The sequence below is a fragment of the Acomys minous genome, assembly GCF_964271855.1.
Source record: "Acomys minous genome assembly, chromosome: 12".
NCBI classification, from domain to species: domain Eukaryota; kingdom Metazoa; phylum Chordata; class Mammalia; order Rodentia; family Muridae; genus Acomys; species Acomys minous.
This window is the reverse complement of record NC_140493.1, coordinates 17,309,048-17,333,038: the sequence shown is the minus strand read 5'-3', so window position 1 is coordinate 17,333,038 and position 23,991 is coordinate 17,309,048. Positions and strand designations below refer to the sequence as shown.

The following is a 23,991-nucleotide window of genomic DNA, read 5'->3' as shown; positions in this document are numbered from 1 at the left end:
TCTCTGTGTGGGCGTGTTTACGATCAAAGTTGCTCTTAGAGTTTTGGGTTCCCTGGAGTCAGAGTTACAGACAGTTGTGAGCCTCCAGGGGTAGGTGCTAGGAACCTTGGAAATTTTGCAAGAACTATTTGTGCATTTAGTCACTGCACCATCTCTCCAGTCCCGTTTTGTTGTATCTTACCGTTATATTTACAGTTTTTAGAGTCAAAGATATGCTTTGTTTCACAGCCTATAAATCTTTACTATATCCTCAAAATACTAATATATACTAAATTTGCTAAGGGTTGTTATTATTAATGTTACAATCATATCTTATCATGTTGATAATTGGACTAAGAGTCTTATTTCTTTGTTTGGCAGGTCTTGCTTAAATCATCCAGACAAAAAGATCGTTGCCTACTGTTCAATGATTTTGTTCACATCTCTTAATCATGAAAGAATGAAAGACCTGGAAGAAAACCTCAATATTGCGATTAATGTCATAGAAGCTCACCAAAAGCACCCAGAGTCAGAATGGCCGTGAGTATCTTCGTAGAAATTTCACTGCTCGAGGACATTCTTACAGATCATTTTCCTTATGAGGCTTTAGTACTTTATGGAGCTAGAGCTTGTTGTGTCTCTAGGCTGATCTTGGAGGTTCCTTCCTCCGCCTTAGTCTCTCATATAGCTGAGGTTATCACCTCCACATCTGGCTCAGTCCAACTACAACTTATTTATTTAGTTTGGGCGATGCAGAGGAATTGAGTTCATGTAGACAGATGCTCTCCCACTGAGCTACAATCTCATCCCCTTTGTAGAAGTTTTAGTAAAAAGTTGAGGTGTGATAGTTGTTTTGAGGTTGTGGAAGAGGGAAAGCCCGGGCTTGGCCTTGAGAGTAGTGTAGGGGATTCTTTAAGGTGTTATGTGGGAGGCCAATGTTGGTGTGTGAGTGAACACAGTACAAATGTCGCAGCCTGTTTGGAGGCCACTGTGACCACCTCAGCAGATGGCTCATTAAAGATCAGAAGTTGGTGTGTTTCTTGTGGGCGTTGTATAGATGAGACATTCGTGCTGTTCACACGATCCCTTCAGACAGAATGTCTGGTTTCTCTCTGGTTATTTTATATTGGCATAGATTTCTTGGCACTTGTTCTTTTTGGGATCCTCTCAGCTTCTTGAGTCTGTAGGTGTACAGGTTTGTTTTTGTGAGCTTGATTGACAACAAACACAGACACACTTGGAAAAAGGAACTCTCACCTAAGGAATGCCTCTGTGGGCCTGTCTTCAGGGGGTTTTCTTAATTGCTAATTGATGAAGACAAGGGCATAGTCCACTGTTGGTGGAACTATCCCTAGACAGGTGGGCCTAGGCTGTATAAGAAGGTAGCTGAGCAAGCCAGGGGAAGCAAGCCAGCAAGCAGTGTTCCTCCATGGTCTCTGTTCCATTTCCAGCCATAAGCTGACTTCCTCTGTTGATGGACTATGCCTGTGAGCTGCATAAACCCCTTCGGGCTCCAACTTGCTTTTGGTTAGAATTCTATCACTGTGGACAGAAAGAAAACAAGGACAGTGGATGTTTGTCTTTCTTGAAGTTCTGTTAAGTTTTCAGAAGTATCTGCAGGAATATTTTTTTAATCCCGTGTTCTTTGACCTGTCTTTTAGGACTAATGTCAGAAATACACAAGTCAAGGTGGTAGCTTGTTTTTTTTTTTTTTTTTTTTGCCTAGTAAAGAAGTAGAACAGCCACTTGTAGCTTTGATAGTTTGTTACTTAGAGGTACAAGCTGCTTTTATATTGTGAGAGAGCTGTGCAGAAAGGACCCTAGAATACCCCTTTCGAATCTGTCTCACAGTAGCCTGTCTTAGGAGAGAGCCTCTCATCTTTTTTTGTAAAGATTTATTTATTTATTATGTATACAATATTCTGCCTGCATGTATGCCTGCAGGCCAGAAGAGGGCACCAAATCTCATTATAGATGGTTATGAGCCACCATGTAGTGGCTGGGAATTCAACTCAGGACCTTTGGAAGAGCAGCCAGTGCTCTTAGCCTCTGAGCCATCTCTGCAGCCCCCTCTTCTCTTATTCTAGAATCCTCACAAGGCATCAGCAAGACTCAAGATGAGCTGCTGTTCAAAGCATTGGCATGTGTGGCCTACGTGGGAGGATGCAGATGGTCCAGGTGCTATGGTGGAACAGTCTTCTTATACAGAACATGTGTGTTCAGTAGCAGCCTTGGTTGGTGTCCTCAGGATATGTCACCTTGCTGCTGGAGAGTTCCCCATTGGGATATGGGGGCTCCTCAATTAGAATAGGTGGGCTGGCCCACAAGCCCAGGGAATCTACCTTGATTTTGCCTTTTCAGTGCTGGGATTACAAGTGTACACACAACCACACACCTTTTCCTGGGTGCTAGGGGTTGAACTCAGTTGAGTTTGGGTTGCAAGTGCTTTACTAACTGAAGATCTCAGCCAGTTTTCCTGTGCTCTGAGGATACACATGCTGATGTTTTCTTGTTCCACAGGTCTGATCTTCTGGTCAGTGTTGTTTTATTTTTAATTCTTTTATCAGTTTAAATCTTGTAACTGCAGGCTTTTCCACCCACACCCCAGTTCTCAAAATAATGACTCAAATACTTTATATTTATGAATAGATGCCTAGGCCATAAGCTTTGGCTCGTTCCCCAGCTAGCTCATAACTTAATCATTTATTCTATTCTATGTGTGCCACATGGCTAGTTACCTCTCCTCAGTTTTATACATCCGTCTTCCTCAGTCTGGACAAATCTCCCTCTGACTGTATCCCAGAGTTCATCTCTCTTGGCCAGAACTCCCACCTCCTAATTCCTGCCATCAGCTTTTTATTGACTAGTGATGCTTCTGTATAGTGTACAAGAGGTTGTCTTTACAAAGTTCTCTTTTAATTCCAGTGTTGGTTTAATGCCAGTGTTATTTTAATGCCATGCTTTTGATTAACATAAATGTTGAAATCTGAAAATGAGAGGCCACCTATGTTCTTTATCAAGATTTATGTGTGTGGTAGGGAGAGGAGGCTGCTTTAGGTCTCTTCCATTTCTGTGTTGATATTAGGACCATCATTTCAGCTTCAAAACAGGCAGATCTTTCCATGAATCTGTAGGTCTTTCTGTTGTGGATTGGGTTTCTCCTATCTTTATGTAGGTTCCAGGGGTTGGACTCAGGTTGTCAGGCTTTTTTTAGGAAGAGCCTTTACCTGCGGAGCCACCTCCCTGACCCTGCAGTTTCACTTGTAGGTCTTGTTCCCTTTCTGTTGTAACCTTTGCTATAGCATTCCTGCATCTTGACTTGGGTTTTGGCTTCTTGTTATTTCTTAAGCTGGAAAGGCAGTTGGATTACTGACGTGGGGTCTAAACATTTCCATCTATCAGGTTCCTTGTAAGAACTGTTTTAGAGGTCTGAATCTTGCTGTGCTGTGCTTTCAATTTCATCCAAATTGAATCCATTGATTGCTTAGTTCCATTTCCATGTATTTGTGTGTTCCCTAAATTCCTTCTTGATGATTTTTATTCCACTGTGGGTGAACACCTTATGTATGATTTCATTCTTTTGAAAAGTATTGAGGTTGTTTATGGCCCACTGTGCCATCATGGAGAATGTGAATGCACTTAGGTAAGTGTGCTCTGCTGGGTTTGCTAGAGTATTCCAGCAATCCAATTTCTTTCTTTTGAAACAGGGTCTTGTCATGTGTCCGTAGCTGCCCTTGAACTAATAACTCTTTTGCCTCAGCATCTCAGGTGCCGAGGTTACAAGTGTGCCACCTAGGCCTTGTAGTTCTTTAAGGTTTCTGTATTTGTTTTCAGGCTCTGTTAAGTATATACATATAGCGTCTATGTCTATGGTCATTACATAATCCTGTAGAGTCTATGTGTACAGTTGTTATGTGATTACATAGTGTGTATATTTACAATTACTTCATTATGTCCTAACAGATTGATCTATTTTTCATTGTAAAACTCATCAAAAAGTTAGTTGTTTACATTATATTTTTTGTTTTTCACATTTTAGTAATGTTTTCTATCAAAATACTGTCTTTGTGGATTTATTCCTCACAAGGGGCAGTGTGGTCAGGGCCCACGTGGCCTTCTGGTATTTGAGCCTCTTAAATGAAATGTTATTATGTTGAAGTTCTATCTAAGTTTAAAAGTATTTACTCTTTTTAATATCATTTGTATTTGAATTACTATATGCGAGTAAACAACTACTGTTACGTGAAAACCTTACTCATTTAATAAACTCGGAAAACAACCCTCAATATGCACACATAGCATTTGCAATCATTAAGGATGAGTCCTCAGAGTCTGCTTATTTTGAGCTACCTTGTAGTGGGGTTCTGTTTTATTTGGTAGGTACTAGATAGGTAGCTGGGGTCTGTATCTTGTCAGCTTGGAATAAAGAACCAAACTCATAATGGGCAAATACAAAATCTACTTCAGTGTGCCTCAGAGGCTACCAGTGGTCACCAGGCAGTGAGCCTTAGCAGGAACAGGAGGGGAGGTAGGCCTCAACTGATAATGTGTGCAGTTCACAGGCTACATTCGCCTGTGAACTGTCCAGCGGCTTCCAGAAACTGTTTTACTGTTAAATCTGAAGATCCCTTTTCTACCCTGTTTCTCTTGCTTGGGCATTCACATGGCTGATAAAGAGTACCAGCTACACGAAGATTTGTCATTGTCTCAATGTTTTTCCATTCACAAAAGGGGAAAGATGTAAGGCTATAATAATAGCTCCAGATCTTTCTGTTTGGTTAGACGGGAGTAGCGAGAAAGTCTTTGCCATTGCATTTGGCTTGAGTAGTTGGATAATGTTTTTTTTCCTCTACTTTTGTTTCTAATTTTTCATAGTATAAAAATCATGCAAATAAAAACCACCACACACCAAAATTAACCACTCCCCAATATATAAATCTCAGTGGCGTTCTTTATATTTGGGATAGCCATTCTTAAGCATTCCACACATTCACCTGTGGGGATGTTTTTATCCACTTAGCCCCACCCCCAAACTCAAAATATCCATAACAGAGTTAGACTTAGAAAAACACTTAGCTTTTTAAAATCCTTTCGTAACGCATGCCCACCTGCATTCACCCCTTCTTTATTTCCTAATATTTATCCTGTATTAATTGTACCTACATATACATTTGTTTACATATGTATTATTGGCAAGATTCTGCATCTGAGAGAGAATGTCTTCCTTTCTGAGACTGTGTGACCTCAAATAGTATAATATATTCTAAGTCCATCCATTTTCCTGCAATTTTTTATTATATTTTCTTTAGAGTTGAATAGTATTTGTGTGTGTGTGTGTCTAATATTCATTATCCATTTATCAGTGGACAACTAGTTGATTTCCAGTTCTTTGCTATAGACAAAACAAAACAAAACAAAACAAAACACACAAATATCTCTGTGGCAGGGATCGGAGTTTGCTGGCTCTATGCCCAGGAGTAAAATAGCTGGGTCATACTGTAGTGGTGGCTCTTGCTCTGCTGTTGGAGGAGTAATTTTGGAAGTAAAATTTCTAGTTGCTGGTACAGTACGTGTAATATTGTGTTTTGGGGTAGAAGGGAGGATAGTCTTGCTGTGTTTTCTAGGCTAGCCTTGAACTTGGCAGTCTTTCTGCATATGCCTCCCTTGTGTAGGATCGTAGGGACACACTACCATACTTGACCGAATGCTGTATTTTTAACAAATGTTCTCATGAGAAAAGTTTTGATTTTTAAGTAGATAAATTATGTATGAACAGGCTTCAGGATTCCAATTTTATTTGTGAACCTAGCTTGGAATGCATGAATTCCTCTTACTCCATTTGATAACCTGCCTAAATTAATATGAATACTATTGACATTCATTATTATTAGAACTATTTGAATTTGAGTAGTGATTGATAATTTTAAAGAATCTGTAGAAGAGATAGAATACTTGTTTAGATTTTTTTTTTCAGAGGTGGTGGCGTGGGAGCATGGAGTTTTACGTGGGTAGTAGCCACTGAGCTCCATCTCCAGTGTGGGATCTTATGCTTACATAGAGGGCAGCATGGTGGTTATTGATGTGTGCCATTTGACTGTTGCACTTAGTGTGGCATTTTATTTGTTAATGAGAGAGTAAATTGTTAGTGTATTTATTACTTTATAGTCAGCTTTCATTACTGTAACAGTATTGATAAACATCATATTTCTTGGTTCTTAAATCTTACCGATACCTTTTGTTGTATACAATTGAGAACTATTAGTGCTGTTCAGTCCTCTTAGATGCCACAGAGGTACTTTGAAGAAATATGCTTATAATCTTTGCCTCAGGCTTCCATAGTCACCTCGCTGGTCCAGATGAGCATAGTGCTTGACAGTGTGGATGTTTTCTTGGTAACTTGAGTACTCTTAAAGAGTGAAAAGTCAAGCCAGGATTCATCACTGCATTGTTGGCATATCTTTAAATAACAATATGACATGTCCGTTTTTCTGCCTCATCTTACAGCAGTAAGCTTCTGAATAAAACAGTGTGTTATGTTTCCTGTCTAGATCTGACATTGTAACTAAATTTCATGTACCCAATCACAGCAAAAAGCTCACAGAAAAGCTGTAGATAAGTGAGTCCAGGACAGCCAAGGCTACACAGAGAAACCTTGTCTCAAAAAAAAAAGTAAACTTGCTTTTCTAATTGAATGAATTGAGTTATTTTTACATGGAAAATTGGAGAAAAGAGTATTTCAAAGATTCCCCCCTTGCTAATGCGAAGAAGAAGAAGGAGAGGAGGAGGAGGAAGAGGAAGAGGAAGAAAAAGAAGACGACGACCACCACCACCACCACCACCAATTTATGAATCCTCTAAAACATAAAAGATCACAGCAAACTTGGGACTGGAGAGATGTCTCAGGGGTTAAGAGCACGTGTTGCTCTTATAGAGGGCCCGGATTCGATCTCCAGTACCCACAGAGTGGCTCACTGCAGTCTGCAACTCCAGTTCCAGAGGATCTGTCTCTCTCTTCTGTTTTCTGTGGTTATGCATACATGTAGTGCATATACGTACTACATTCACAATATATGCATGTGTACATACACACAGGCAAAGCAACGTATACATAAAAATTAAATATTTCAAAAAGATTGTATTTAAAAATGTTTAATAAAATGAAAGGTTTGTCTTTTGTGTAAGATGTGTCTATAAAGTAGGTGAGGACATGTATTTTATGTTGTTTGTAGTAACCAAATTTCCCTTCCTTTTCCCTGTAGCTTCTTGATTATTACAGACCACTTCCTGAAAAGCCCAGAATTGGTGGAAGCCATGTATGCCAAACTCAGCAATCAGGAAAGGTAATTCCCTACAACAGTGTGGTTTTGACTCTTTTGCAGTCCACATAGTGTCCTGTAGCCTGGACTGAGTGCTGTGGTTTCTCATTGTTCGTGTGTCTGTGTGGTGCTGACTTTACATTGCTTGGTGAACATCACGGCATAGCCATAGGAAGCAGTGAGTTATATAGGATCATAGGATTCAGATTGACACTATTATTTAGTAAAAGTATGCTAAAGAAATCAAAATAAAACCAGTATATTTGGATGTGCTTATCCATATCACTAGTTTGATTATGGCAATTCACACCCAATAGTTTACTTTCGTTACAGAGGAAGGACATTTATGAAGCCTGTTCACACTCAAGCTGGTAGGGAGCAGAGCGGAATCCATACGTGTTCCTCCTACCATGGGAGTGCTGAGCCCTTTATGGTGACTGACTTCAGCCATCAAATGAATGAAGGGCTGCTGTGTGCCCATGCTGATGTGGAGAGGCCCATGCTGGGGAGGAGGGGCTGTAGGGTCTAGGGCTCTGGGTGAAGTGGGAGCTTGGTACCCCTTTCCCTCCTTCTGAGGAAGATTGAATGTAATCTTTGTTCACAAGTTTTCTTTTGGCAGGTCAGTAGGACTGAAACAAATAAAGAGTTTTTCTCAGTGGGTTTCAGCGACAAGTAAAATTTTCTCAAATCCTTGGGAGAATCAAGGGGCAAAGTGTTACTCAGAATGTTCCCAGACTGTGAGTCAGATGAGGAAGCACACTTGAGAGCATGGGAAGGAAGAGTCTTTGAGGTGTCGGACTCTGTCTCCATGCCCTTGCATTAGAACATCTGATTGGGTCAGGAGCAGCCCACATTTTAAAATATGTTTGTGGATTACTAACCAATACTTTATCTGTAATTCAAATTCAAGGACTGGCATCTCCAGCAAATTTTCAATTTAGATTTAAACTTCTCCAAAAGTGTAATTTGTTGAACTCTATATGCTACAAGGCCAGAAGTCGTATTAACCCAGAAAAGCAAGCTCACCATGCCAAGGCAATGAGTGCTGCTGACAAACTTCCTCTGTATCTAGAGATGTACAGATGCACAGAAGGCAGAGTCAGAAGGCTGGAGTACCAACTCCCTCTGTAACCTCAGTAACCATTCCTCTACAGTCTCAGATCCCTAACCTGGGAACACAACAGCAATGCCCAAGTCACAGTGACTGTGAGGATCTGAGGACAGTGGTGGTGCTGCAGTTTGAGTATGAAATATCTCTGTACAGTTCACATAGTAACACCTTAGTACCAAGACTGAGGAGATGGTTTCATGAGTACGCTCCTATGAGAATGAGGAGCTGAGCTTCATTCCTAGCACCTATATAAAACCCAGCCCTGACTTTGTATACCTATAACCCCAGTGCTGGGGGCAGAGACAAGCAGATCTTCGGAGCCTACTGGCCAGCCAGCCTAGCCAAAACCATGAACTTACTTCAGCTTTAGTGAAAGACTCTGCCGCCTGTGAATGAATGAATGAATGAATTAATTAATTAATTGAAAGGAGCTATAAAATAATAGAGGAAGATACTCAATACCATCCCTAGCCACCAAGTGCACAGGCAATGAAAAAAAAGAGCACATGAGGAGAGCATTGCTCACACGTGCACAGAATAATGCAGTTATTGCCCACACCACACTGGGCAGGGAGTGTGCACACTGTTCACCAATATGATACTAAGCATCATATTTATTGCTCTAGAATGTTCATAAAATATTCTTTCTCCCTCTTACCATCACTCTTGGTTCTCGCCAAAACCTTCTCAGGATTGCATTTTTGTGACTTTAACAACTATAGCCTATTTCTCTCTAACTGTAAATTTGGTTTGTTTTGTTTTGTTTTTGCTATAGAAAATTTACCAAAGTCTTTCACATATTCATTGTTTAAAAAGGCCTGGATGTCACAATTTTGAGAGACAATGGTCAGACAGACAGACAATGAATGAATGAATGTGTCTGCCCATTTGGTCACAAGTGAATTAGAAGTAGAATGGTCATCTCAGCTTAGTGCCTTAGACAGAATCATGGGAGGTTGGCTTGGAAATGAGAGTGTGCCCAGGGAGCCTCAAGAGGCCTAAGGGATAGTTTGTGGGTTAGGGGAGGGAAGCAAGTATTTGAATCTGATGTGTAATGATTCTGAGCTAGGTCTAGTGGCTTCCCATCCTTGTGCCTGAGTAAATAAAGTAATAAATAGCATTTGTTAGGTCATGTGCTTGTTTTGAAGGAGGCACAGTTATGTGCTATGAACATTTTGGTCTGCAGAGAACTTGTGTGCCGGCCATCCTGTAAGATTATAAGAGTCTGGGCTGGAGAGATGGCTCAGAGGTTAAGAGCACTGTCTGCTCTTCCGAAGGTCCTGAGTTCAATTCCCAGCACCCACATGGTGGCTTACAACCACCTGTAATGAGATCTGGTGCCTTCTTGTGGTGGGCAGGCACATGTGTGGGCATAAATAATAAATACCTCTTAAAAAAAAGATTATAAGAGTTTAAAAATGCTCATGATGTTATAGGTGTGGGACAACTGTAGCCATTATACAATGCTTTACTTACGGGTTTGTGCCGATGCTAGTGCAAACCTAGTTTCTCCCAGTTGCCAAAAAGTACAGCACGTACAGTTATCTATAGTGCACAGAACTTGAGAATCAACAGTAGTTTGTGTTTAGCATATAGTTAATTGCTTTATATTAGAGTAAATCAACATGCTGAGTTAAGCTGGCCACAACTCATCTGTAGCATTTCCTTTTTTCTTGATGATGATGATGATGATTTGTGTGTGTGTATACATTACACAATGTATGATGTTTGTATATGGGAGTGTGGGTACCTGCTGGATTAGAGATGTTTGCTATTACGTTTTTAGACTGACATCTTTAATGTAAACTAATTATATGGCTTGTCCTGTGAAGGTTTGTGAGGATTAAATGAGATAATGTGTGATAATGTGTGTAGCATGTGGGTCGGTGTCATGTAGTGACTTAAGTGTTTGCTCACTTCACTTTGCTGCTACTGCATTGTGAACATATTTGTAAAATTTAAATTGCCAACCTTTCTGAAATGTTGAAGTATTTTAATGTTAAAAGTAATGGATATAAAAAGTATATTGTATAAGTCTGGGAGTGATGATGCACATCTTTAATCCCAGTACTTGGGTGGGGAGGCAGGTGGATCACTGTGAGTTTGAGGCCAGCCTGATCTATAGAGTGAGTCCAGGACAGCCAGGGCTACACAGAGAGAAACCTTGTCTCAAAAAACAATAAAATAAAACAGAATAAAAAAGTGTATTGTACAGTTCTTGCTGCTATTAAGTCACATAGAAGAAAACAGACAATTGACAATTAGCTTTATTTATTTGTTCATTCATTCATTTATTTATTTATTTTGGATTTTTTGAGATAGTTTCTCTATGTAGACCAGGCTGGCCTTGAACTCAGAGAGATCCACCTGTCTCTGCCTGCCTGAGTGCTGGGATTACAGGTGTGTGCCACTGTGCCCAGCTAACAATTAGTTCTATTAATAAAGTGTTTCCTGGCTAGATATATTAAAGTTTAAAAAAATTTAAAGTGAAAGTAACTGTTAAAATGTCCTCTGGAAGGCATTCTTGGTAATGTACAGTGTGTTCCGTACTCATGCAGTGCTCTTGTTTTACAGGGTTACACTGTTAGACATCATGATAGCCAAGATGGTGGGTGAGGAGCAGCTGACAAAGGATGACATCTCTATATTCTTGCGCCATGCCGAGTTGATTGCAAACTCATTTGTGGATCAGTGTAGGAATGTGCTAAAGTTGGCCTCGGAACCTCACACCGAAGATAAGGTAAGGAGACAGATCACAGGCCTGGAGGGGGAGAACAGACATGCTCTCTAGTTCAGTCAAGTCCCTTGTGAGGTTTCTTTCTTTAAAAGGTTTCAAAGATTTGTTTCTGTTTATGTGTGTCTTTTGTTGACTGTGGAGGCCAAAAGAAAGTGTCAGAGCTAGAGTTCCAGGAGATTGTAGGCCACCCTGTATGAGTGCTAGGAACTGAAGTTGGGTCTTCTGGGCGAGCTCTTCAGTGATGACCCATCTTTCTGAGTGATTGGTGGTTTTATTAGAGAACTTAGCGGCAGATAAGGGGAAACTGTGCCCTTGTTTTTTCCAAGCTAATGGCTTAAAAAGTAATTTTGGTTGCTACCTTCAGTTTGCCATAGATCCACAGACATGTGTTAAAGACACAAATGTAGATGCCCTTTGCTTACAAATTCCATTGTTGTTCCAAAGTATGGCCATGGTGATAGTACTATAAACATCGTGGGCAGTTAACACACATTCTAAATGAACAAGTGGATGCGGTCACCCCGGTAACTGCACATATAGTTGGTTTCTACATCTTTGTAAGTGTCCATCCTCTTTTGCTGCTCTTGCAAAGGACCTGAGTTAGGTTCCCGGTGCCCACCTGGCAGTTCACAGCTCTCTGTAACTCCAGTTCTAGGAGACATAGCACCCTCTTGGACTGTGAGGGTACCAGGCATATACCAGACAGGTGGAAAAAAAATCTTTTAAAATAAACCATTAAAGCAAGCAAACAAACAGCTTTTGCTGAGCTATATTGTTAAAAAGCTTATTTCCCCTACCCAGGGTTGGAGCTTCCCAACTGTCCCTCCTAGTTAACTCTCTCACATTTCCTTTATTGACCATTTCTCTACTGAAGGCTACTAGAGCTATTGGCAGTAATTCTGTCCCTACCTTCTCACTGGAAAACCTCTGCTTGTACCTGTCTCATTGCCCTTCTCTTTGAGTTAAAGTCGGAACTGTTCTCTCTTGTTAACTTCTCACTAGCAAAATAAAAGCACCTCTGAAACAGCAGCAAAGACATCCCAAAGCAGCATGTGAACAGGGGGACTAAGCCAGACTGGGATGCCATTCTGTGAGACTAGTAGTAGGTTAGACTCACAGATAATGACAGAGAGCAGGTTACGTGTTAGCTAGGGCTTGAGTCAGGAGTGGGAGTAATTCCATGGGGGATACAAGGAGACTTTTGAAATATTATTCATAGCTGTGTACTATGATACACTTTGTTTTGTACACTCAAAGGTATGCATTGCATATAAACCATCCTCAATGAAGCTGAGTTTAAACACATTTTAGTAGCTGATGCTGGAATGCTGTTGGCAGTAGCTGGAGACAAGGTGGGTAAGCTTGAAGTCCAGGGTGGATACTCATTCAATGTTAGAAGCTGTGCAGAGAAACAGGCAAAAGACCATCGTATGCCCTGGAGTCCTGGGAGCTTCCTCACTTCTGGTGTGATTGACGTTATGTTTGTGATAGTGTGGCCTGAGAGTGACTGCCCTCTTTGTGCTTGGATTCATGGCCACTTGGCTGCTGCCTTTCTTGCCTTCATGTAGGCAAACAGGTCTCTTCCTGTGAGAGAGGGAAGTCTCAGCTTAGACTTATCCTTCTGGAGACAGTTGCTTCTGTTCCCAGTAGGGGGAGCAGTGAGGTGTGCTTTAAAAATTAAGTTTTTAGGAAACACTTAAAAAAAGAAACTTCAATATTTGTTAAATCACAGCTGACTTTAAATTGTTCACAAGACTTGTGTTTAAGTAATTTTAGTATCATAGTGAGATGTACCTGCACTCTCGCTTGCTCTCTGGTGTGTGTGTCTGCGTGTTTGTCTGTGTGTGTAAGAAGCCAGTGCAGGATGTCAGGTGTTGTCTTTTAGTGCTCTCCACCTTACTGTTTAGAAACAGAGTCTCTTATTGAACTAGTAGCTTGCCTTTTTGGCTAGGCTGACCAGCCACAGATCTCTCTGGATCTGCCTGTCTGCCCTCCAGTGCTGGGATTCCAGGCACATCAATTAAAAAACAAACAAACAAACAAACATGGTACCAAGGATTCAAACTCTGGTTCATGCTTGCACTGCATGTGCTCTCACGCATTGAGCCATCTCCTCAGTCTCTAATCTTTTTATGTAGAAAAATTTATATTTTTCTTGAAATAGTTCCTGTAAGGAAATATGCTAATTTGCATATACTATACTTTGAGATAGAAGTGGGATTAGAAAGCTAGAGAAGGCTTGAAGAATATGGTTGAACCGACATTTTGATGCGTATTTAGTCTGTTTTGGCATAGTTTAAGGTTGAGTTTACTGAATCATAGGTACTTGTCCTGAACCTTGCCTTTCTTTTGAAAGGTTTATATTTCCTGATTCCTGTGCACTTTGAGAATTGCCCTTAGATGGAGGGGGGTTGTATTCATTTAGAACTTGCAGCCCCAAACTAAGCAACTTTTTGCAGTAGCGACTCATATGAGCTCATGGAGCGAGTAAGAATGATGTCTTTGATTGCACAGACTGATAAGGATCATATTTGTGTACTTTGCTCATATTTCACTTTTCTGTAAACAGTTCTTTAGCTGATGTCAATGAAACAAAGTTAAGAGGTTCCTGGTTTGTCTAGCCCCACCTTTTTTCTGCAGAGCCATTTGTGTGTCAGTTTTGTTGTGTACTGAGGCCTTCATGGTGTATTTACACCTTAAGTTGTTTTGTCTCCCTTTCATTGTGCTGTATGTACTGCTCTTTAGCTTGACTTTTCCACATGTGTGCCTTGTATCTCCTTTCATTTGAATACAGGCAGATTCTCATTCTCACCCCCCCCCCCCCCGTGTGTTTTAGAGAAATTTAGCCTTTTAAAAATGTTGCAATCCTTTACTCATTTACTTGGTGCTGTGAGGTGTGGTATGTGGATATGCCTGCAGGAGTGTGGAGGTTACAGGACAACTTGGGGGAATTGGTTCTCTCCTTCCAACATGTTGACTTCAGGGACTGAGCTTAGGCTGTGAGCCTCGGGAGCAAGCACCTTTGCCTGTCAAGTCCTCTCACTGGCCCTACTGGATGTTTTTCAAAAGTTGAATATGAATAAAGTTTACTGTTTAGACATAGGTTTTTTCCCCTCGTAGACTCTATTATGTTACTGACAGAAAAGAAGTCAGCTTAATTCCACCTAACGTATTCCCCATATTAGTCATTAAATTTCTTGTATTAATGAAGCCAATATTATTTTGGTATATCAATTAAATATTATTCTCTTAAGGGCTGGGGAGATGGTTCAATGGTTACAGCCTATACTATTTTTTTCAGAGGACCTAAGTTTAGTTGCCAGCACCACAACTGCCTCTAACTCAGTGTTTCTGGCCTCTGTGGGCACTTGCACATATACCCACACAGATACACACATACATAACACATAATTAAAAATTTAAAACTAAGAGTAAAGATAGGGCTGTGGAGATAACTGAGGCAGTGACGTGTTTACCGTACAAGCTTTCGGACCTGATTCTGATTCCCCAGGACTCATGTGAAAGATCCAGGTGTGGTGGTGTTCTCTTGTAATCCCAGCACTGAGGAGGAAGAGCCCTGGAGCTCATGACCCCTAAAGGCTACACTGATTAGTGAGCTCTAGGCTAATGAGAAAGAGACCTCTTCTGGCCTCCCTGGGAATTCACTCTCATGTGCACAAACCCAGACTCAAACACATGTATATAATTAAAAATAAAATACATCTTTAAAAACGTGATATAACAGTCTTTAGATGGTTGGTGTACCATTCAAAGTACTGCTAAAGTAATTTTAATGTACCTAATTTTTACCCAACTGTTGGTTTGTAAGAATTTTTAAACCTACATTTACTTGTTCAAAACTGCAGATACCTGTACAAGAACGTTCGATATAACATTATTGTAAAGGGTTTTAATAAGCTTTATGGCTGGGTATGGTGGCTCAGGCCTATAATTCAGCACTCTGGGAGGCAGAGGGAGAGGCAGGTGGATCTTTTTGAATTTGAGGCTAGCCTGGCTTACAAAGCAAGTCCAGGACAAGGAAGACTACACAGAGAAACCCTGTCTTAAAAAAAAACAAAAACCAAACAACAACAAAATTTTATGTCTACAGAAAACAAATTTAAAACAAAAATCATCATGCACTATGCAGAATCAGCCTGCTGTGTCTCTAGTGGACTTGTTGTCCAGAGGAGATAGCCTGGACTGTCACCCACTCAACAGAAGAAGCTGAAGCATGGCTGAGTTAGTGGGTTACCCTGGATGCTGACTTCTGACTTTGAATCTAATCTTTTTATATCCCTCCTATCTCCTTAACAGCAAGTGAAAGCTTTGAAGACTCAAGGCATTAAAATTTGTTATTTCTTGATATTATTTGAGATTTGTAGAAAGCTATATTAAAGACTTATCTTAATTTTTTCTAAAGAATATAAAGAATAGTATTATCAAAAAAAAGTTTTTTTGTTGAAGAATTTTATTTTCATGGCCTAAATTTGTAAGTGCTACTATGTTTTGTCAAATAAAGTATACTTGGAAAAAATATGCTTTCAAATCTATATATAGATTAGATTTCTGAAAAAATGTATTAGAATATTGACACTTGGTGGTTTCCTGGGGGTGCTTTCTGTTTCATATAAACTATATTATTTGGTAGCTATGAGCTAGCATTTTCAAATAATTTTACATTTTCCATCCTACCAACACATTGCATACAGTCTTAATTTTACCCAGAAATAATGTAAGCTCTTGAAGTTAGTGTTTTTTTAGATCATAGGACTTCATGGGATTTTTGTGGACAAGAAGTTAATGTGTTTTGCGGGATGTTTGCATCTCTAAAGTGGAACTTTCATACTGAGAATGCTTTAAAAAGAAAGAATTTGCATAAGTGTTGTGTGGAGCATGTAATTTTGAGCACTTATCCCACTGTTGGAAGGTATTTCTGCTTCAATAAGAGCTTTGCTGACTCTTTGCTCCAAGAAGACATATGCCATGCAGTCTTCCCTGTTTGACACAGCTGTGAGTGATCAGTCAAGAACATTTAAACACTTGTATCTCTCTGCAGATGTTCAACATAGCACTTCATCCTCTCATCATTACTTATAACAGTCAAAGTTACAAGTCTGATTGCTAGTAAAGAGGTTTCCTTGTCTTTTTAGGAAGCCCTGGCTACCATTCGGCTCCTGGACGTCTTGTGTGAAATGACATCTAACACTGAGCTTCTCGGCTACCTACAAGTTTTTCCTGGCCTGATGGAACGAGTGATTGGTGAGTGTAATAGCACACATACTACTTTTAGTTACAAAGTCTTGACCATGCTCTACAATATAGAGTCAAAAACAAGCCTTTATTTTTGGTGTTTTCACTTGAGATTCTTTGAAAAATTTTCTTGAATGAAATTATGGTGTAATGCTAACAGCTCGGTTGCTCGAGCTGAGGCCACATTGTTGTTCCTTCCCTTCTGTGGAGTTGGGTCCTGCTCTGTTGCATGATGACTAAGCAGGCCCTCTGCAAACACCTACTGTGTCACCTCATAGGAATGTTTTTGATGAAACTGATGATGGGGATTTGCAAATGATAAGGGTGATTTCGTAAGTTTTATTATACAGAAGTTTTATTTATAAAATCTGATAATAGATTTTCTCCAATTATACTCCCAAGAACAAAGAATAGTGTTTCACTCACATTATAGATTTAATCTTGTAACAAGAAGTTCTTAATAATTCGGAAGCCATTATTTGAAGCAATACTATCTTTACTCAAAAAGTGTTTGCAAATTAAGTTCAATAGAGCCTTGGTTGGTGTGGATACCCAGCCCCAAGCTTTGATTGTCAATGTTCAGTGTATTCCTTTTTTTTTTTTTTTTAAAGGGGCTTTTTCTGAATGTCAAAAGGTGTTGCGATATCTACAAGTGTAGTTGAGCTAGCAGTGGTCTATAAAAGTCATATAGAGATATATCAGTGTTCTGTGTTTTTAGTTTTTAGAGACAGGGTTCCTCTGGAGCCCTGGCTGTCTTGGAAAACTCTGTAGACCAGGCTTATGTAGAACTCAGAGATCCGCCTGCCTCTGCCCCCTGAGTGCTAGGATTAAAGGCCTGCGCCACCACCATCTGGCAAATAGAGTTCTATTTTGAATGCAGCACTTTTAATGATAATCAGAATAAGTTACTAAACAAGGAATCATCATGAAGCTAGGACAAATGTGCATTGCCATCCCATCTCTGCTAAATTCCTGCTGCTCTGAGGCTGATTGTGTCACAAAAAATTGTGAAAGTGGTGTCTGCATTAATAGGGTTGTTTAGAGGGTAAATGAAATAAGATGGAAGAGTGTGCAACTCCTGGAAGACTGTGTTTCCTGAGGCTGCTTGGGAACATTAAGAGAATATAGCAATATTATGTCTTGTGATTGTAGCTAAGATTAGTTTATGGCTGAATTGGATTATCTGGCCACTGAGAAAGCTGTAAGTAGTTACCGAAACCTCTCATGATTTACACTTACCTGACTAGCTATCATATTAGCATTTGCATAAGTAAGTTGAAATTGAAAATCACTTTGTTAGAAAAAAAAAGCAAAATTTTAGCTAATTTTCCTTTGTGAATAAATAGAAAGCCCAAGTGAAGCTAATTGTTATGATCAGACTCCTTCAAACTGGGGCTTAAGAAAACTAATGTAAAAGCAAAGAAGCTCTGTAGTTATTGTCACTGCTGTTGTATCTCTGGTGGTGCTGAGGATGAACTGATACATGCTAGGCAAGGGCTTTGCTGCCGAGCTGTGCCTGCACACGAGTCATTATTGAAGGGTGGTTTGGTGCTTATCTCTTTTATTTTAATCCATTGGGTTTGTTTATAAAAAACGTAGACACTGCTAGTTTCATATGGAAAATGAATCTCTCCCCTTTTGCTCTAGATGTTTTACGAGTGATTCATGTAGTTGGAAAAGATAACACGAACATCTTCAGTCCTTCTGGCTCTCTAAAAGCTGAGGGTGACGTTGAACACATGACTGAAGGCTTTAAGTCTCATCTCATCCGTCTGATTGGAAATCTGTGTTACAAGAATAAAGAAAATCAAGACAAAGTAAGATTATTACTTGATGTGTCACATATAAGTTTGTTTAGAATACGCTATTTAGAGTTTATAATATCTTCTCTCTGATGTGTTTAGGGGAGTGAAATCTTATGTGAGTTCTTAGAAAATCGATTGAAAAGAATATCTATAGGTTAATATGTAACATAAAATAGTATGTTACATCCTTTTTTTCCCCTACAAATAAGCACAATATACTTGAAATTTTTTACTTTTTATTTTAGTGGTGGTGGTGGTGGTGGTTGGTATATGTGTGTTTAGATGTGTGCGTGTGGAACAGTGGAGACTCATGTTTACCAGTGCGTGCATGTGAAGCTGGTTCTCTCCTTTTCTCCTTTCACTGTCCATTCTGGAAATCAAGCTACGGTTGAGAGGCTGTGCCACAAGTGCTTTTTATCTGCTGAGCCATCTGGCCAGCCCTGTATGTCACATTCTTTTTCTTTAAAGTCTGTATTTTTATAGTCCTTGCATTGTCTTTGTCCTGAATGTATTTGAGGCATTCTCCTTTCTTATAAATTAACAGTGTTCGTCTGAAGTATGTTTATTTAAGCATTCTATTATGGTGTATGAAACAGCCAATAAAATAACAGCAAAAGCAAGCCAGGCTTGGAGGCAAGTGTATCTCTATGAAGGCTGGCCTGGTCTACATAGCAAGTTCCAGGCCAGCTAAGCTGCATAGTGAGATCTGGTTTCAAAAACAAATCAAAGAATAACAACAAAAAATTATTTTAACAAGTTTGGAAATTTTTCTAGTAATAGGCATTTCATAAACATAGTGCCAGGCATGGTGACACATACCTGTTATCCCAGCCTAGGACATAGAGCAAGACCCTGTCACAGTGGATGAATGAATGAAACAAAAAACCTGGTGATACTGTTAGAAAAATCCTTGGCTTGTGCATCGTGCATTTATGGGTGAATAGTGCTTTGACCTGAGTCTTTTAAACTAGGTGTTGGGAGTGGATATGTACTCCCAACTAAGTATGTACTTAGTACATACTTAGGGGCCACCTTCAGAACCTCTTTCATCCCTTCTTCTGTCCTGGACATTGTAGAACTGATGATACTGAAAACATAAGACAGATATTGATAAAGGAGTTACATGATGGTTACATTGCATGCTTCACAATGAATGCACACACATACCATCCCCCAGATAGGGCCTCTGTCTGTCCTGGAACTTGCTATTTAAACCAGGCTTGCCTTGAACTCACAGAGACCTGCTAGTCTCTGCCTCCTGAGCACTGAGATTAAAGACATGTGCTGCCATGCCTGGATGGAACTAGAAGTTCTTTTTCTTATTGGGACTTACTTTGAGCAGTGTGTATTTTGATTTTATTTAAATATTAAATCTATTATAGGTTTTATTTTCTAAGACACCTGTAAAAGTTCTTGTTATTGTATGTATACTCTGTCATTTTACCGTACTCCTGTCAACACATCTATTTCTCCATCCTGTTGAATCTCTGCGGCCCACATGGCTGCTTTGAACAGTAACGTATGATAGGAGTGTGCCTGTATCATTTATGGTATGGTCCTTAGTTTATATGCTTCTTAAACTAGTTACGGTGTAAGAAGTCTTGATTCTCTGAGACCACCCTGCTGTTCCTTGGTGAGACCATGTGGAAAGGCCCTGGAAACTGAAGGGCAGAGAGTGGGAGTAGTCAAGAAGCACCATGGTAACAGACACTGGGAAAAGCCATCTTGGAGGTATATGCAGCCTTGCTTCTTCATGTGACTGATGATCCAGGCAAAGTCTTCTCAATTATGGATTGCAACATTGGGAGGAAAAGTGAACTTATGAAATGTTTTGGTACGTTTTCCTCCTGTTAATAGTGTAGGGTGCTGCTAGTGCCTTTAACAATTACAAACTGTGGATGAAGGCAGTCTTGGGAAGACACTCAAATTATTCCACAAATTCATATTCTCTGGAGTAAGGTTGATACTAAAAGAAGGGAATAAGACAGAATGTGACATACAGAAGATCTGCCATGTTTTCTAGCTTGATGGAAGCAACAATAACAAAGAGCAAGGCTGGCAAAGTGTCTCAGTGGGGAAAGTCACTTGCCACCAAGCCTGATGACCCAAGGTCAATCCTTAGGGGTCCACATGGTCGAAGGAAGTTGTCCTCTGGCCTCTGTACAGGTGCTGTGACATATTCCAGCCCATGACTTTTCCCTCTCTCTCGCTCCCTCTCTCCTCCTCCTCCTTTTTCTCTCAATAAATGTAATTTTAAAAACCTGAGGAATAGTTTGGGGACAAATATTATTGGAAGTGAGGAGAGGCATAAGCAAGCCCCAGGTCCAGTGCACCAGTTCCCTAAGCCTTTGCTCATGTTTGAATCACATACAAACCAGGCAGGCTCTAAGCAGGTAAGCTATGGACAAAATCACTATCTGAGTTGTCACTCTGCAGAGTTTTCATTTAAGGCAACTAAAACAAGTGTTCACTGAGACAAACAAACAAACAAAAATAGCCCTCTTTAGAGGGGTGTAATGAAATTAAGAGTCTCTACAGCATAGTTTATACAGTGTCTAGGATCCAAAACAAAGTCACCTGACGTACAGGAAAATGTACTACATTGTTAAAAGAACTGTTAACCCAAAGAAACTGACTGTAACCACAAAGATGCTGGCAAGAATTTAAAGGAGCAGTTGTAACAGTGAATGGACAGAGTGCATTGTATGAATGAAAAAAATAGAATAGAAATAGGAACAAAAAATAGAACTAAGTAGGAATTTTAGGTTTATAAACTTTTAGCAATATCACAGAGATAGTCGGGAAGTGTGTATGCTTGATTCTATAGTAGCAATGTTCTATTCTGGAAAAAATAGGAACAAAGAATGAAAATACAGTAGACCCTTATACTTTGTCATAATTGGGCGTAATTTGTTATATGGTGGTCAATTATGGTGAGAGTAAGACCTGCTGTTTTGTCCAGTGTGTGTACAATTTGGACATTCCTCCTCATTGAGCAGGCAGATAGCCAAGACTACTGATTTCCTCTTGGAAATGTACTGGACTGACTTTTGTAAAAGAAAGTTGATAGAGAATAAAAATACTTTACTTTTTTAATAACCCAAACTACCTTTCTTTAGGAGCATATCAGAGGTAAGTTCTTTGTGTTAAGTGATTGTTTTGTTGCTAATTTAGAGTGGCCTCTTACAGAAACATGATGTAGTAACCCTTAGGTTTATGAAATAGCTCACAAGAGCTAAGTAAATGTGAGGTATACTCAGTGCTGTGCAGAGGGCTCTGGGAGACGTTGCTGGTGTGTTCTCTAATAGAGCAAACACTCTAGAGAGCGTGAAGGATTCACTCTTTTAGTGTGAGAATGAGTGCCTTAGTGTCTTTCTTGTACTAACAAAAGGCTCAAACCTGAAAGTATTACCCCCGGGGAACACACCCTCCCTCCCCCTTTTTTTTTCTATGTTCTAGAAGATTCTTTATTATAGCTCAATCCTGACTCCAGTTGGATGGTAAAATTATATTTTCCTTGCTTATTGTCCCTGCAAGGGATAAAAAAGTTCAGTAGCTTTCACAAATGTTTGTTACAGCTCTGGGGAATAGTTCTTTATATGTGAGTCACTGATTCCCAGTGTGGTGTTTAGGTGGTTTGTTTGGCTTCTGAGCAGATTGGAGCCTACAGATAAGTTTGGCTTTATATTTCCAAGGCTAAATAAAGATCCAGGGTAGGGGGGGTTTGTCTCATCTCACGAGAAGAGAAAAGGAATGGATGATTTATTTGTTTAGTGTCTGTGTTGCTGCATCAAGCCTTCTTACAGGCATTGTCAGCTTTAGCCTTTGCAGCAGCCTTGCAGAGCAGGTTTTACTAGGGACATGGAAGAGAGGCTCTCCAGTGCTGTTGGCAGAACCCAGAGTAGAATTTAGATTTGTTTTTCTGTGAATCTCTGGGTCTGTGCCTGGTCCCCTGCACTCTAATGCTTCTCATTTGGGAATTCTCCTTAATTTTGGAGGGAAAGGTTTAAAGTAGACTTCCCGAAGATCATCAGCCGATAGTCCATCAAACTAGACCCTTTCAACTCCTTCTGGGTTCCCTTAGGAACCTCCAGTGGTGCTTTCATCTCTGCTCCTTCTTTACTCCTCCATCAGCTGTGAATAGTCTTAACCTCCAGGGCCTTTCTTAGGTTGATAAAATGTTGCCTCCTGGGAAGGTTCCCTTCTCGGAATGCTGTGAAAATTCCTCTCTTGGGGAAATACAGCTATCCCCTCCCTGCAAATTCCCAAGAAAACATAACACAACACAACACAACACAACATATAACACACAACACACACACACAGACACACACACACAAGTGTGGTCTACCAAAACTCACTCTGTGACTTTTGAGGGGGAGAGGTTTACTTTGGGTAAGAGACTTACTAATAAGAGTGGAGGACTCAAAAAAAAAAATAGCACCTGAAAATATTAACCTAGTGTGGATAATGGCTTCCCCATAGCCTCATATAGATGGAGTTCCCCTCAGTTGAGCTTTTCTGGCCTGTGTGCTCTAGCACCTCCAGAAGCTACTTGCAGTTAGGGCAGAATTTCATGCAGAGGCCTGGGAGACACAGGAGGGAGAGGAATCTCCTTTGAGGGTGCGGGAGTCATCTTTCCTCTAGTGACCTCTGTGAGGACTCTTGGCAAGCAGGCATAGCTTATGAAAAATGCAGTTTTTTGCTTAGAGGACTGTGCTCTTTATGGGACATCTGGGATCTTGTCTCTGACCCACTGAGCTATTCACAGCAGGAACTTTGGATTTCCTCAGAAATCTGCGCAGAAGCCTTTTGAGCCTTCCATATTCTGCTTGTCATAGAGCTTCCTTCATTGGCATTCGGTGTCCAGCAGCCCTCCTGTGGCCTTTTGGGTCACTAGAGTCTATGATTCCTCTGTGAAAAAGATTGACAGAAAATTTGTCACTATCAGGTTTTAAATGGAGAAATCAAGGCTCAGGGAGATTTGAGTATGATTTAATTCAGCTGAAATTCGAATCAGTTTGAACACTAACTTGGCGCTGTGTGTCCTGAGGAGCTGGCATATGTGCTCTAGTACTGTTACCCACTGAGTCCGTTACAGAGGCTTGCCAGAGAGGACCAAAAGGGTGGCCTTATAGTCTAGGGTGGCCATCCCAGAAGAATTCTTTCTGAGCAAAGCTAGACTGCCAGGGCATGGAGTTCTGGGAATGGGAGACCATCTTCCTTTATTTTTGTACTTTTGGACAACCTGCTCAGACATTTATTGAACCCAGCTCTTCTGTGGGTCTTGATTTGTTTACTTTTAAACCCCTGTGGGCTGGATGATTCTGTTTGGGTTTGTGTGGTAAGAAGCACGTGGATATTAATGCTGTAAACACAAACCATTCTCTGACTTCTTTGCTAGACCATAGAATGTATGGTTTACTCTCTTACTTTGGCTTTTCACTATTTCTTAAAACTAAATGTGTTATTTGAAATATCTGTGAAGATGGACCAGTTTATGTCCTTTCTTTTGTCACCAAAGAAAAATGTCTTTGACTGAAGTGTATGCACCCGTTGCTTGTAGGGTGCATTCTGCTGAAGGCTCCCTGGCAGTGTGGATCAATTCTTCCTTCTTTCCCTCACCCTTCCCCTCCTCCTTTTAGACATTCTCAGCCTTTGTGCTGGTGCCTGTTGTTCTCTGTGTTGATATATGTGCACACAAAGCTTCCATTGCGGGTATCAGTTCACTTAAACACAAGTCTGTCCTGTGTGAGGTTCAGTGTGTGAGGAAGGTGCAGCTCATGGCCC

At 40.3% G+C, this 23,991-nt stretch overlaps 1 protein-coding gene across 1 annotated transcript in view; it reads left to right on the top strand.

The window, feature by feature from the left end:
• ATXN10 (ataxin 10) overlaps nt 1–23,991 on the top strand; it is a 139,740-nt gene that overhangs the window by 38,829 nt on the left and 76,920 nt on the right. Inside the window, exons 6-10 of the mRNA XM_084750314.1 lie at nt 361–519; nt 7,239–7,319; nt 10,981–11,146; nt 16,297–16,405; nt 18,044–18,213. Of these exons, the coding sequence (XP_084606440.1) occupies nt 361–519; nt 7,239–7,319; nt 10,981–11,146; nt 16,297–16,405; nt 18,044–18,213 (685 nt within the window). The remainder of the gene's footprint in view (nt 1–360; nt 520–7,238; nt 7,320–10,980; nt 11,147–16,296; nt 16,406–18,043; nt 18,214–23,991) is intronic.